The sequence below is a fragment of the Podarcis pityusensis genome (assembly GCF_964106645.2).
Source record: "Podarcis pityusensis genome assembly, chromosome: 12".
Lineage (NCBI taxonomy): Eukaryota > Metazoa > Chordata > Lepidosauria > Squamata > Lacertidae > Podarcis > Podarcis pityusensis.
The window spans coordinates 55118077-55133903 of record NC_138037.1 but is presented as its reverse complement, the minus strand read 5'-3'; the positions used below and the strand labels follow the sequence as shown (position 1 = coordinate 55133903).

Sequence of the window (15827 nt, the reverse complement as noted above, 5' to 3'; positions counted from 1 at the left end):
ATAGCTCATTTGTATGTCATTCATGTGTTTCCCAAGTCTGTACTTCTTATATTTAGGCTATAGTTTTTAATAGTGAAGAATCTGAATTCTACCAGTCCTCAAAATTACATCAAAAATGCTCCCTAGTAATTTCTTACACAGAGGAATGCTTCCTTCTAGGTGCCAATGGATGTCTTGAATACTTACCTTCTGCACAGAGAAAGATGGCTTCCTTGTATTGAAGGCTTTGCCACTTGCTTTTGTTAGCAAGTGTGCTACAAAGTGCCATTTCACTTATCTTCTCTTAAGGTTTAGAAAATTGAAGAACACTGAAAAAGGCAGTTGACCAGGTAGTTTACTACCCTCTTAGGTCAATCTATAAAGCTTCCCTTGTATGAAATTATATTTGACTTATTCCTGAAGACATATTGATGTATGTCAGAACTGGAATCCCCAAAGCACCTCTCTCTAGATCAGGGTTTCCCAAACTTGGGTCTCCAACTGTTTTTGGAATACATTCCCACTGATCCTGCTAGCTAGGGATGATGGGAGTTGTAGTCTGACAACAGTTGGGAGACCCAAGTTTGGGAAACCCTGCTCTAGTTTCCTTAGTGAAGCAGATTCCATCAGATTTATGGAATATTCAAAAGAACATGCCAACATCAAGAAGCCGTTGAACCCTTGACTTGGAGAGGCCGGCCTTTGTCCATGTTTGCAGGATTTTGGGAACATCAGAACAGTTTGATTCAAACATGTATTTATAACAGGGAGTGGGAACCTATAGCCTTCCAAATGTTGAACTCCAATTCCCATTACCTCAAGCCATTATGGCTTGTGGTTACAGATGATGGAAGTTGTAGTCCAGCAACATCCACAAGTCCAAGTATTACCCAAGTTTTGAAACTGCCAATATAGATTCCCCTTTGGCTCTGTAGCATTTAGTGGGGTGGACAACATGTTCTAGGGAGCTTACAAAGCCATGGGTTCTGCCTAGACTGGAGCCCCTTCTTTCTTCCACATGCCCAAAGTATTGTCCAAGGCAGGAAGCCACTTGGAATGGGCTCCAATGCAGCGCCAGAAATTACAATCAGAAAATGAAATCCAGAGAACTGGACCTGAACCAATCTTTATTTTCCTAGATTGTGCATGAATGGAAACTGTGGGAAGAGGTAGGATACTAACTAATTAAAAGTTTTAGCATAGCGCTGTTGCTGTTTTTACTCACTTTTGAGCAGGCCTTTACTAAACTGAATTATTGAGGAAGATGTGTTCCAAACCCAGCATCTTCTATATGAAATGCGTCAACACAAGCTGTTAAGCTTAAGTATTTTCTTCCAGTTTAGCTGCTTTTATTTTCAGTCAGGATTCTCTAAACGATACTGCAGATGACCAATGTCATATTTACAGGGGAGTTCCAACAAATTTGACACCCTACAATGCAATATTCACTTAAGTCAAGAATTTGAAGCAGACAATGTTAGGTTTGCTTCTAAAAGATTCAAGTCACAGCTGACAAGACTACATTTGTAATTTTGTTCATAGAAACATTACATATTTAGAAAATAGCTACATGTGCACTAACTTATCAACTGGATAATCAGTTGGGAACTGTTTTTCCAATATGGTCATTTAAAAACATTTCAGTACACAGAAAGCCTAGCCAGTCTCCTGGCTGAGTCTCATTCTCACAGAACAATTTTATATTGCTGGAAATCATCATCTTTGGAGCCAGAGTGGTACTTCCTTGAACCATCTTTTGCTTTTAGACTGAACATGTGATGAAATTTCAAAACAGATTCAAATCAAGTAGCAAGTTAGTGGAATAGTTTAATACAGAATTGGTTGGCACAGTCCCAGTTTTCATAAGTCTTAACTGCCTATTAATTTCATTGCATTAAATGCTGGTTATGTAACTTTGGTTACATTCTGCAGCAAATTATGTGGAAAAAAGCAGGTGTCAGTTTTCCAACACAAAACTAGTTATTGTTAATTTGATATAACAATATGCTATTCTGTTTTCTTTTTAATAAAAAGACTATTTTGAATAAAACAGGACACTAACTTTTATTTGGTAAAGGAATTAGAATAAGAGCTCTTACAGAAAATGGAAGGAAACCTACCTTTCTTCATTACTGTCCATACATTCTCAATTTTCTTCACTTAATTCATTAAGGGGATAGTTGTAATTTGGGAAAGAGAAAGTTTTTCTAATTTGACTTTTCTAACTGCTTGTAAGAATCCCATAAAGAATGCCATCTATTCCCCTTGTCCATAATTTACTCTGAATGTAGTGTAAATATTAAATATTTGTATCAAACTACAAAGTACCTTCCAACAGCCTTTTGAATTTAATGAAATGTTCTTCAGACCTTAAGCTTACATTGTTAAGGCACTTACCATTCAAGTAAAACAGTTTTTATACAAACGCTGGGAAGATGGACAGGATATTTTACTGGACGAATGACTTTGAAAGTAAATCAAATCGATGCCCAAATATGTATAAAACTGTTATATCAAGAAAGACTGTGTTTTATTGTCTGAAATGAGCACAAAGAACTCCTTCCACAGATAACACTGAAAGCAGTGCAAAGACTGACAGTGACTTTTTGACTAAAAGGTAGTTTTGTAAAAAGAAATACCAAATAAATCAGTGCCCTGCTTTGATTGTTGTAAAATTTTTACATAAAAGTTGGTCCAAACTTACAAAAAAAAGCACAAGTGTGTGCATAGTTCAGATCTGACAATGTGCCATAAAAAGCTGATGTCCCTAAATTTAGCATCGACTTAACTGCCAAAATATAAAATTTATAGCTAGAATTTGCAAAGATGTACAATCAATTATCTGGTTCTCAGAACAGCATGAATTGTAAGCATTTTCTTATTGTATGCAAGACCCTTTTCCACATAAAAATAAAGCTGTTGAATTAACATTATTCAAGTCTATTGGATTGCTGCTTTGAAATCACAGCTACGAAGTCTTTCCAGGTAAAAACGATGTGCCTGAGGGAAAAAGAAAGAAACAGATGCTCAATATGGCAATCCTCTGCCTCGTCCTCTGACACTGGATGTGCTAATGTGTCCCCTGTATCCTTGTGAATATCCAGGTCCTTGGGCAGGAGAAGTCCACGTTTGTCCATGCATGTGGCTAACACTGCCAGGGGGTTCTTGTAAATTACTTCCATAGCTATAGTTCTGTGTCTTTGAGGACAAGGAATGAGTACTTTCAGACCCTGTGCATGTGTCACCACTGTTACCCAGAACTGTGATGGGACCATGGCTATATTCAAATCTATGGTCCTTATCACCACTAAATAGCATGGGACCAGTGTTGAGGTAAATGTCTCCATAACCAGTTACTGAGCTATGAAATGGTTCTGAAAAGGCAGGAGGTGGAGGGGCACCACTAGAGTGAGATGAAGCAGTACTGTAGGTCTCCAAGGGTTGAACATCTGAATTTCCAATGAAGTTTCCCCTTTCTAGTGTCCCAGATGATCCACTTCCTATTCCATCACTACTGCTGTAATGAGCAGAGGAGAATGTAGATGACCCAAAACTATCCTTATAATCTGGACCTGCTACAAAAGAGTCTCTTGATTGGAAATCCATACTAGATGTTGCTGGTTTCTCCGTTGTTTGAGCCTGATGGTGAGCAAGCAGCTGTAGAAGAGCTGCTTTCACTCCAGCATGAGGATCCATCCCTGAAGAGCTACTAAGTGAAGACAGGTTTTGGTTCGCTGTCCGATAATCAAGATCTTCCTCAGTGACAGGTGGTGGTTCTGGTGGCTCAGGGGGGCGCTGGTCTGGGGGCAAGATGCGAGGTCGTTCCTCTGGCGTCTGGGGTCTCATCTCAGGTTGCCTGACCAAGTCCTCTTGTCCTAAGTGGATTTTTAAAGAATTCAGAATGAGATCTGTAACCACGTATTGGTTCATCAAACAACAAATTAAGAGTACGTTGTTGAATGTCTTAAGTTTGATCACAGAAAGACATACCGTATTTTTTGCACCATAACACTCACTTTTTTCCTCCTAAAAAGTAAGGGGAAATGTCTGTGCATGTTATGGAGGGAATGCCTACGGGTGGCATGCCTACGGATTTTCCTCCTCTAAAAACTACATGCGTGTTATGGTCGGGTGCGTGTTATAGAGTGAAAAATACGGTACATTTCCTACAGCATGTCAATCAGAGGCTGGAGAATTCTGTCATGCTGTAGTCACATTAAAATCAATGGGACTTAAGTTAAAGCCTCATTGATTCCATTGGAAAGAAAGTATTACTTTGTCCGGAGCAAAGTAAGTGACCTTCTCAAACACTGGAGCAAGAAAACGAATACCACGCAAGTTAAAGGGTTGGTTAGGTCTAGTCAAAGGTGACTATGGGGTGTGGTGCTCATCTCACTCCAGGCCGAGGGAGCTGGTCTTTGTCCACAGACAGCTTTCTGGGTCATGTGGCCAGCAGGACTAAACCGCTTCTGGTGCAATGGAACACCGTGAAGGAAGCCAGAGCACACGGAAATGCTGTTTACCTTCCTGCTGCAGCAGTACCTATTTATCTACTTGCACTGGTGTATTTTCGAACTGCTAGGCTGGCAGAAGCTGGGACAGGGCAACGGGAGCTCGCCCCATGATGCGGATTGTGCCACCCATGTCCCATAAGCGCATCTAATGAGTGAATATGAAACATCACTTTGCTCTATTTTAATATACTCTCAATATTTGTATACCTTGTTATTCATGTGGCAGTGAATTTTGACTACACTGACTAGAACAGAACCAGCTACACCCAGGCTAGTATCAAAAGATATTTGCAGGCCAAAGGTTTGTCAGGACATGAGTCACACACCCCCCCTCCCCCCATGTTGCATGCCAAACCGTTTTTGAAAGTGAGAAGTGTGTCAAAAGCTTATGGTATAAGCCCCTATGCCATATTGCAAAGTAAAAAAAAAAAACAAAAAACCCACTGTAAAAGTACAACTCCCTGGATTCCAGCCTCCGTTTGTAAAGGTTACCTTGCCAGGTCCCAATTTTATGCTGTTATACTGCAATAATGAGCTTCTACTACAAGGGCCTATGTCAGACCATTTTCATGGTAGAATACTGTACTATTTACCCACTTTTGACAGGAGTAGCAGCAGAAAAAACACATAACAAGTAAAGACATTCTCTCCTACCTGCATGTGCATATAATGATTTGATAAGATGGGGATAAATGGATACTGGCGATTCTGCATCTTCCCAGGTGCCACCAGACGCAGGCGTACTTGGTTCTGGAGGTTGCCTGGGATGTAATAGCATCTCATTTCCTGATCCATTCTCCTTTTCTTCTAACAAGTTTTCTTTTTGCTTCACTTGCTGAGTCTTTAGTAGCTGAGATAGCAAAACTGTGAACGCACTCTGCACAGCTGCTTGAGTGACCTCAGTGTCAACCTTTGCTTGGGTCAGTTGAGCTGGCTGCGCAGGAGGCAAAGAGGCTGCAGTTTGTTTTAAAGGCTCCTGGTCCGGTGAGAGAGGCAGTGGGAGCTGCTGTGGCGGCGGCGGCTGTTGCTGCTCCTGCTCAGTCTGTTTTTCTCCTGCTTCCAAAATGCCAGCTGGAAGGTTTATTTTATTCAGCTGTTGCTCAGTCTCAGGATTCACCTTAATATTCAGCACTTGAGCAAATTGTGCCATGTTAATACTGGATTTAGACTGAAGCAGGTTTAGGAGAATGGCCACTTCATTTTGATTTAGTGGCTGTCCACTGCCTCCTTTCACTGAAAACAAAACAAAAACAGGTGCTTAATATGACCATAGGTAAGGACCAAAGCAAAATTAATTGACAATGACTGTTCAGATGTTTACCTAAACCTTGGCTTAGAATATCATAGTGAGCATCCTACACACTCTAGAGAGGAAGAGAATGAAAGTTTCTGTTTTCCTTTTATATCCAAACTCACAGAACAGTAATTGTTCTAAGTTTTCACTCTCTTCCTATTATACCTGAAGCTCATAAATCAGGTGTATATTTGCATTCACCAGCACAGATGGGTTTTTCAACAAGAAAAATTAAATGAATTTGTACATTACACTTGGGAAAAGGTACTATCTCAGCAAAATGACCACATAATCTGAAAATAAATTTTGACATACAAAGGAAAACATGCTTGAATGGTTTTCTCTCACCATTTCCTAAACATTCCTAGTTGTCTGGTTGCAAAACCACACTTCCCTATCCTTAATGACCTTACCTCTTGTTCAGCTTGCTGCGTCTACCTGTCACTGAACATAAAGGACACGAGGGCAAGAAATCATGGAATAGCCCAGAAAGGCTATGGTGGGTGGTTGAATGTGCACACACAAACACATTCTCAAGATGGAAGCTAAAAAATTTACTTGTTGCCACCAGGTGACTATGCAGAGCCAACCGCCATTTTGTGTAAGCCCTCTTCTCTGCTAGAAGATAGTATGCATATTCAGCATGATCTACACTCTGAGCCAGCGTGGAGTAATGGTTAGTGTTGGACCATGACCAGTGAGACCAGGGTCTGAAACTACTCGGCCATGAAGCTCCCTTGGGCCTGTCAGCATCTCTTAGGCTAAGCTACCTCACAGGGTTGTTGTGGGGATGAAATGAGGACCATGTACACCATCTTGAGCTCCTTGGAAGAAAAAGGTAGTATATAAATGCAATAGATAAATAAAATAGATAAATACTCCAGTGGCAAAGAAGAGGGACAATAAATTCCTAAGGGATCAGCTCTCTGTGTCTGACAAAAAAAAAACATATGTCAGTTATTGTTCTCCTTTATGGGCTGCAACAATAAAAGGTAAGGCGAACAATCTTCCTTTCCTCTTGATTATTTTCAAGGCTGACTGGGCAAATCTGATAATGAAGCTAAGACATTAGATCAGGGGTTGGCAACCTGCAGCCCATGGGCCACTAGCGGCCTATGAGGATCGTTTAAACGGCCCACGAGCCACCTCCAAACTGAGCCGCCCACTTGGCAAGCCCCCACGCGCTGCGCTTCTGCGGTGCCAGAAATCGCATCTGTGCAGACGCGATCCGGCCCATGGAGCGATCTCCGCAAGAGATAAACCTTGCCGACCCCTGCATTAGATGCAGACACATTAAAGGTATCTGGTGACAAGCAGCTTCTTCTTACAAAGGTGTCAGTTCCTGCAACATGTTCACATGAAGTCAATGGGACATACCCACATTTGTCTTACAAGAGAAATATACTAAGGTGAACGTGACTGCACATACACAGGTTGCCTGTAGAAAAACTGTTACAAAACCCTAAGTTAAATTCCATTGCCCTGCAGATTTGTTTGGGAAGCTGTACATGAATTTAAAGAATAAGAAATTACTGACCAAGTGCTATGTTAGAGCTGCCTTGCATTTTCAGTTGAGAAGAGGTCTGCAGGCCTTGGGGTGTGTTGGCTCTGCTGTCATCCATTCCCAAGGACAAATCCTTCCTTGGAATTTTAGTTGCATCATCGGTCATGCCCATCTGCTTTTGCCTCCTGCGCTTCTTACTCCATAGCTCATGGCAATCCTGCCATAAAGGAAGGCTGTAAAAAACAACAACCATCACTTCAGAAAGCATCATAATGTCTGAGATTTAGGGATGATTCAATAAGACCTCATAGCTGAAGCAAAAACATCCAAGGGCTCTTGAACTTGTGGCACTGCTTTGCAGTGTCCTTCATTTCTTAACAAAAACCAGGAATAAAACTGTTCAACACAGGATAATACTTGCTGTTAAGGAGCTTTGCAGCAATAAGATACGAGGTATGAATTCCACCACTCAATAGCTATGTAAGGTATCTTGGTGCCCAGCTCAGCTGACCTTTCTCATTTAGGCAAATGTTTATGGTCATGTTCCTCATACAGTAGATGTAGCCAAAATTATTTTAAGTTAACAAAAGTACATTATCTTTTCAAGTTTGTTCTTTTCTCCATCATGTGTGCAGAAGAAGCACACGGCCCCATTCACATGTAACAGTAAGCCATAGTCTGAAAATCTGCTATGGCTTTCCTTGTACATATGAAGCATACTCATGTCAACTGCTCAAATCAAGCTCTCTCCACTCTACCTCAACAGAAACTGAGAAACAAACCACAGAGCAACAGGCTTTGTGTTACATACAAACGAACACTTATAGTTTATTTCTACAAGGACTAAGCCAAGAACAAACCTTTGCTTCAAGAATGAACCTGCTTGTTCAAAAGAAGTCATAGGGTCCGTCCCTCCCCCCGCAGAATAAAACGCAGGATTTAAACAAGTAAAACAGCAAACCAATAACTCTCCTTTCCCACAGAGACATTTATAAGTCTGTAGAATATTAATTAGCAGAAGTCCTGATTGAAGAGGAAGTTATTCACCTGGCATCTAAAAATATACAATGAAGGAGTCAGGCAAACCTCCCTGGGGAGAGCATTCCAAACAGGGAGCCACTACAGAAGAGGCCCATTCTCGTGTTGCCACCCTCCAGACCTCACATGGAGGAGGCACAAGAAGAAGGGCCTCAGGTGATGAACACAGAGTCACGGTTTGCATGGGCAGAGGTGGTCCTTCAGGTACTGCAGTCTCAACTTATACGGGAGTTATGTTCTAGGGACAGTGCCGAAGGCCAAAATGACATATAGTCAAAACATACTCTCCCTGCACCTCCAAATGCTTGCCCAAAGTGTGTACAATGGCAGGTGAGATTGCCACTATTCCCCCCACCCACCCCGATACACACACTTTTGTTTTATTTTGATCGGCCAAGAGTGTTAACAAGTGAACTTGCACAAATTAGATGCAGGTAAGTTGTGGGTCAACTGTATACCAAAGCTACACTCCTTACTTGTAGAGCCATTAAATGCTGGAAGTTTTATGAAGTTTAGAAGCATCATTCCAACAGTACGCTCATAATGTATTTTATACACACACCCAGTTGCAGAAAAACTGAAAACGTGCATCACAGGACACCTGCTAGTAGAACTGAAGTATTAAAATCTTGTTTCTGTAGCAAATGAACTCTAGAGAGGGGTACTTACTCTGGTGGAGGCATCTTTGAAGGGTCCACATCTCTCAGAAATTCACACTGAAGTGCCTGTTCAGCTGTGCAGCGCTTGCTGGGATCCAAAGCAAGCATGTAATCAAAGAGATCTAGTGCAGCTGCGGGAATACTGTCAAGAAGATGAATAAAGTGATGTAATTTCTCATCAGAGTTCAATTTTGTGTGTTATCAACCACCTCTTCTAACTTACTGGCTTGATGAACTTAGTTTTATAATTTACTGTACAATTAGGACTCCATGCTATAGACTTCAGGGCAAATTCAAGGCAATTTCCTTTGACAGCATAGGCTTATAATTTATTTCCATTTATATGCTGCTTTTCAGTGGCAGTTCCCAGATTTGCAGAAAAACAAAGAATGCAACTACAAAAACAGGATATTTCAAAGTTAACTGGGTTCAGAAGAGCAAATTCAAAGCATCTTAGAAATTTAACAAACTTAGGCACAACTGCAATTTACAGCACATAAGGTATTAGCACATGACCATATTTCATAAACATCAAAGCAGTTTACAAAAAGAATTCCTGTGTCTTCAACAGCATCAGGAGAGGCAGCTATTAAAACAAGTGCCACATTTCCAAACATGGAGATTGCAAAGAAGTGGGACCACTAGAAAAAATGAATAAGCCTTAGATAGCATGTGAGGGTTCTCATGATTGTTTTCCACAATATAAACTAGATGTTGGGGATAAATGTTTTTGCCTATTTTTCTTAATATGTTAGGACCATTTTAAGCAGCGTGCCAATGGAGCCCACCTGTAGCATTCTAATTCTATGTGCTTGCCACACCTCACCTTTGTCTGCTGTGTCAGCATGGAAAAGCTGGATAGCCCTGCTGGCTTATCCATTCAGCTGACACACAGTAACTAAAAGAACAGTTCAAAATTGAAGCCAGCTGAATGGAAAACTCTATCTATAATATCCTTGCTTTGGAAGTTACAGGGAGTTCCAAAGTAACTGAATAAAATGAAATTTTAAGAATCCTTTCATAAGTTTTAAAAGCATGCACATAATTTTTAAAAATCTCCCCTTGAGGAAAGGGGCACGGGTACCAGCTCCCTGGCTAGAGTTAATGGATATATAGATTGATGGATCTGCACAGGCACACACGCCATATACTGGAAGGTAGAAACCATGAAAAAGAACAGACCAGCATTAACTATATTATGAACTGTACCAATTGCAGATGCATCAAGGGAATATTAAGAGCATAGTTTTAATAGCTTGACAAAACAGAAGCCAAATTCTGACTCAACAAAATCAATGAAGGAAAAAAACAGAATTGGTAGCTCATTCCTTACAAAGCAAATTCTTCTCTTAGTCTTCTACGATACTGCTTCTTTGGTTTCATGGTGTTGAAATATGCCAGTTTTATCACATCAGGCCATACTGCAGGACAAGGACTCCCACATATGCGGCTGTATGAAAAACATTGAATGAATGCATGTAGATATTAAGGTTAAAAGGTACGAGTAAAAAATACTGAATCAAAATGAGAATGTGATGACTATTTCCCTTAGCCTGGAACCTTATAAACTTAAATAAAGCAACTGAAGAGAAATACAAAGATAATGAACTTGGCAGATATGAATATCCCATGACGAAGAGACCATTTGGTTTTAGGCCTATTAAGGTGATGTGGAGAAGAGACTGGATGAAACTCAAAACATTGGTTATTATTAGCTAATGTTAACTGTACAGTTAAGTTATCCAAGTTGGAAACTGGTGAAATGGCAACTCTGGTTACTCACTGACTTTACATCAAGCTACTGCATTTTAAAAGATAAAGAGAGGAGCTGTTCTCTTCTACATATTTTCCCACTAGGCAAGTCAGTGAGGTTTCGTTCCAAGGTATGCGTGCTTAGGATCAAGGTACAAGAAGAAATACTTGGACACAGACTGATCTGTGCCATGCCCAATATATTTTGATGTAAAAGAAGGTAAATATAATGAGTGATAGGCTCATTCTTCTATAGCACAGAAGAAAAAGGGAAATTTTATAATAACCTAAATCATCTCAAGTATTCTTGCCCAGTTTTAGTACTACGAGATCTGCTAACATAAGAGGAGCCAGTGGCCCACCTAGTCCAACTGTTCTCGCAGTTGACCAGCCTGATGCCTCTGGGAAGCCCAAGTGTGATGACTATTGTAAGTTATCACACTGAAGGTGGTTCAGGTATTCATCATCATGTTAATGAAATGAATCAAATCCATTCTCAATGTTCAACAAAAGAGACAAGCAGCTATTTTAGGCTAGATAAAACAACAACAACAAAACATTATTTCATCTCTCACTTTTGGAACATGCTCTAGTGACATCTAGTGGCTCATTCTTTGGAGCACAGCTTTTATTTTATGAGTACCGTATCAAGAGGAAAAAGAAAATTGTCCTCTTACACAGAGAGATCAATGTTCTTCCATATTTCGTAGTATTAGAAGTCAAGATTGAGACCTCCTCTGACTTGGGGACTCTAGGAAGGCCTAAGGTAAGATGTTCTGTGGATAATAATTCATTTCACTATTCAAAATGCAGCAAAGGCTAATATGACTACTGCTGCCACCAACAAATAGCTAATTAACTCAGAAGATGCAGGGGGGGAAAAAGGACATGAGAAGGAAAAATCAATGTTACTTCTTCCTAAGTATGCATCAGCCTGTGTAAGGGGAAAAAGTCAGTCCTCCCTTCCTGTGAAAGGACTTCAGTTTCACTATTTTAAACAACACCAAGCTGCACATTTCACTGTGGGCTTCTGAGGGACTGTTACAGACCCAACATTATAAATGACAACTGACCTTATCAGCTCCAGCTGAGCAAGTTCCTGATTTGCTTGAAATATTGGTTTTTTAGTAAAAAGTTCACCCAGGATACATCTGGAGGAGAGGAGAAACAGACAGAATATTTTCATCAATAGCATTTTAACAACTTTGTTGTTGCAAAATATTCTGCTTTTATTAAAAGCCTTACCCGCAGCTCCAGACATCAATGGCAGGTGTGTATCGTTCTTCTCCCAATAAAAGTTCAGGAGGACGGTACCATAAAGTGATAACTTTGTTGGTATATGGTCGACTGGAAAAGAAAACAAATTTGAATTTTCTCAAAAAATGAATTACTATGAGTAACTCAAAATACTGGGGTGGGGTGGGGGGATAAAACATCTCACAGTTCTCCTGATCCCACTCAGAAGTAGAAAAAAACCCTTAAAAAACAATGTGCTCATTTGTCTGCCTCAAAATAACCACAATTATTTTATTATCTTCTCAGTTCAGTTACGAACTATACAAGTCTTAATTCCCAAGCAAATTCAAAACACAGAAGGAAACCTATCTAGAACTGGCTTGAAACCAAAACATTTTGAAGTTCACTGGCTCTGAATGGACTTTATAAGCATCCACCACCAGGTTAAGACCTCCATTTTATATCTATAAATACTACATGTCTACAGAAAATGGAGATTTCTTAATAAGATCCCTTATGCCCTTGCTACTTATTTGAAGAAAGCAATTTTAAAAGCATAGGTCCAATTCTCACAGAGGCAGTAGTTATGTATCTCTATCTAAATATTCCACTTCAAGGTAGAATAGGGGGCTCACGGAATAGGTCTTCATAAAACATTCATAAGAACTAAGCCTGTTAAAAAGATTTAGCTGGAACCCTTCACTCAAACACTGTGTTGTGCACACTGCTGCAGGGCTGTTTGTTTTGTGTGGAGGATCATACAATTGCATGAGCACCCCACCCCACCTGCAGTCTAAATCAGGCTTCCTCAACCTCGGCCCTCCAGATGTTTTTGGCCTACAACTCCCATGATCCCTAGCTAGCAGGACCAGTGGTCAGGGATGATGGGAATTGTAGTCTCAAAACATGTGGAGGGCCGAGGTTGAGGAAGCCTGGTCTAAATGGTTACAGCACAGGTGAGGCTTTACTATGGTCATGAAGTTAAGGCCACTGAACTAATACAGGTACAGGCTTGAGAATCAGTAAACAGCATTATGGAACAACTCTCTCCATTTAGATTAAATAGGAATATATAATTTGCGTTTTATTTTTCTCTTGAAGTGGTATTCTGAAAAGCTATATACAGTGGTGCCTCGCAAGACGAAAATAATCCGTTCCGCGAGTCTCTTCGTCTAGCGGTTTTTTCGTCTTGCGAAGCAACCCTATTAGCGGCTTAGCGGATTAGCGCTATTAGCGGTTTAGCGGCTAAAAGGCTACTAGCGGCTTAGCGGCTTAGAAAAAGGGGGGGGGCAAAAAAAATTGCAAGACTTGCAAGACGTTTTCGTCTTGCGAAGCAAGCCCATAGGGAAATTTGTCTTGCGAAGCGCATCGAAAAACGGAAAACCCTTTCGTCTAGCGGGTTTTTCGTCTTGCGAGGCATTCGTCTTGCGGGGCACCACTGTAATAATATTTTAAAGAAGCCAAAATTAACAATAAGTAACATAATTGTGTGATGTAATTTAAATACGAGTGGAATAATATAATATATATTCCAAACATAAGTATATCCATTTTAAAAAGGTATACACAGCAAATCAGACCTAAACTAAGAAACTGAGGTTTTTATAGACTATTAAAAAGCTTAAGAATTTAATTCAAGAGTCATTAATTCACATGATATAAAACCACATAAATAAGCAAAATGGGTTAAAGCCATGGAAAATAACTAGGGCTGCCAGATTTTGAAGAGCAAAAAAGAGAACATATTTGCCAACCTCTACTTTTAACTATGGTTCGCTATTAGGACTCTACTCGTGAAAAAGAGGACGTGTCCTGGAAAAAGAGGACACATTTCAACCCTATAACTATTTTCTGCTACTTTTATTACAGAACTTTTTGAAACGCTTCACCTGGCTTTTAAAATTTACTTATGAGGAATTTCTCAAAACACTGTCAAGAAGAACTGACATGTAGCTTTGGACTTAGTATTAGACTTACCTCTCCTCAGAGCTATACAGCCGAGCAAGCCCAAAATCTGCAAGCTTGATCTGCCCTCTAGTGGAAAGAATAAAGATTTTACGCAATTTTTAAATATCTAAACAAAGGCTGTGAGGAAATGAAATCAGAAAAAAATATAAATCCCTGCATGAAAAAAAGAATTTGTAGCAGATGTTAATGCTTATGAACTAAAACTTAGCGTATGTATCACAATAGATAGAAATAATTAAAGAACCTACTTAAAGTTCTAAATGGCTAAGTTGGTTAGTTTTCCATACAATATTATTACTATTATGAAACAACTTTCATGTTATGACAGCAAGACCTTCGGTAAAAACCCTCAGATGGGTCATTTTAAGTTTTATAACATGGTGGGCTGTTTACATACCACTTTCAAACTTGCATACCCAAAGTGGTATACTGTATAGTTAAAACAATATATAATACAGGTAAATGATGTAATAGAAACAAAAAATTACAGAACAACAGGGCAGCAGTAATAGAGATAAACCCCAAGTAAGCCACCTTTACTTCCTTACCAATTGCAACAGCAACTCTCTGAGGTCTTATAAGCAGTGGGTCCTCTTCCTGCCCCCTCCACTTCACACGCAGCGAGACTGATATTACTCTATGTATATACTATACCTACCACTTAAGACATGTTTTAAAAATTAAGCTATAAACTTTTCTAAATAAATAAAAATAAACTTTGCAAACAAAGAAGAGCCACTGACCTAGCTCTATGGGCATATCCCATTATGTGCAGAAATGGTGCTTTGTGTGAACAGAGAACATACAGTAGTGGTACCTCAGGTTAAGAACTTAATTCGTTCTGGAGGTCCATTCTTAACCTGAAACTGTTCTTAACCTGAGGTACCACTGTAGCTAATGGGGCCTCCTGCTGATGCCGCCACGCGATTTCTGTTCTCTTCCTGAAGCAAAGTTCTTAATCCAAGGTACTATTTCTGGGTGAGTGGAGTCTGTAACCTGAAGCGTCTGTAACCCGAGGTACCACTGTAGTTCCACTCTTCTGCATTCAAATGCTTAAGATTGTGCACATGCAGAAACATGCCTCTATTACTGTAGTGGACTGATAGCATGTCAGGTATTATGCACATAGAGCATTCCACAAATGGGGAGCCACTACAGAAAAGGCCCATTCTCGTGTTGCCACTCTCTGGACCTCACGTGGAGGCAGCACGTGAAGAAGGGCCTTAGATAATGAACAAAGAGTCCAGGATGGTTTACAGTGGTGCCTCGCAAGACGAAATTAATTCGTTCCGCAAGTCTCTTCGTCTTGCGAGTTTTTCGTCTTGCGATGCACGGTTTCCCATAGGAATGCATTGAAAATCAATTAATGCGTTCCTAGGGAAACCGCCTTCAGACCAGGTCTGGGGACAGTCTGTCCCCGGACCTCTTCTGAAGGCTGGGGGGGGGGGGACAAGGGCTTTTCTTCCCACCCCCAGCATTTTAAAAAACCCCAGGACAGCGGAGGACTTCTCCGCTGTCCGGGCGATCTTAAAATGCTGGCGGGCGGCATTTTAAAATCGCCCCAGACAGCGGAGGACTTCTCCGCTGTCCGGGGCGATTTAAAAGCCCCTGGGAAGGCAGGCAGGGGGGACAAAGACCTTCGCCCCCCGCCCACCTTCAGAAGGTGTTCCCGCCCCCCGCCCCGCTTCGGAGCAGCGTTCCGAAGCGGGGCGGCTGGGGCAGGTGTTCCCGCCCCCCGCCCCGCTTCGGAACAGCGTTTTAAAATGCTGGGGGTCGGGAGCGAAGCGTTCGCTCCCGACCCCCAGCATTTTAAAATCTCCCCGGGACAGCAGAGACTTCTCTGCTGTCCCGGGGAGATTTTAAAATGCTGGGGGTCGGCAGTG

The 15827-nt window shown here is 40.8% G+C and overlaps 1 protein-coding gene across 1 annotated transcript in view; it reads right to left on the bottom strand.

Annotated features, from left to right (window-relative positions):
• Window positions 1-1293: 1293 nt before the first annotated feature.
• The window catches only part of CDK13 (cyclin dependent kinase 13), a 37013-nt gene continuing 22479 nt past the window's right edge, over window positions 1294-15827 (bottom strand). The window contains exons 7-14 of the mRNA XM_080975702.1: window positions 13954-14010; window positions 11986-12087; window positions 11814-11891; window positions 10322-10438; window positions 8999-9130; window positions 7325-7524; window positions 5148-5726; window positions 1294-3854 (exon numbers count right to left, since the gene is read on the bottom strand). Coding sequence (XP_080831828.1) covers window positions 3007-3854; window positions 5148-5726; window positions 7325-7524; window positions 8999-9130; window positions 10322-10438; window positions 11814-11891; window positions 11986-12087; window positions 13954-14010 — 2113 coding nt within the window. The 3' untranslated portion in view covers window positions 1294-3006. The remainder of the gene's footprint in view (window positions 3855-5147; window positions 5727-7324; window positions 7525-8998; window positions 9131-10321; window positions 10439-11813; window positions 11892-11985; window positions 12088-13953; window positions 14011-15827) is intronic.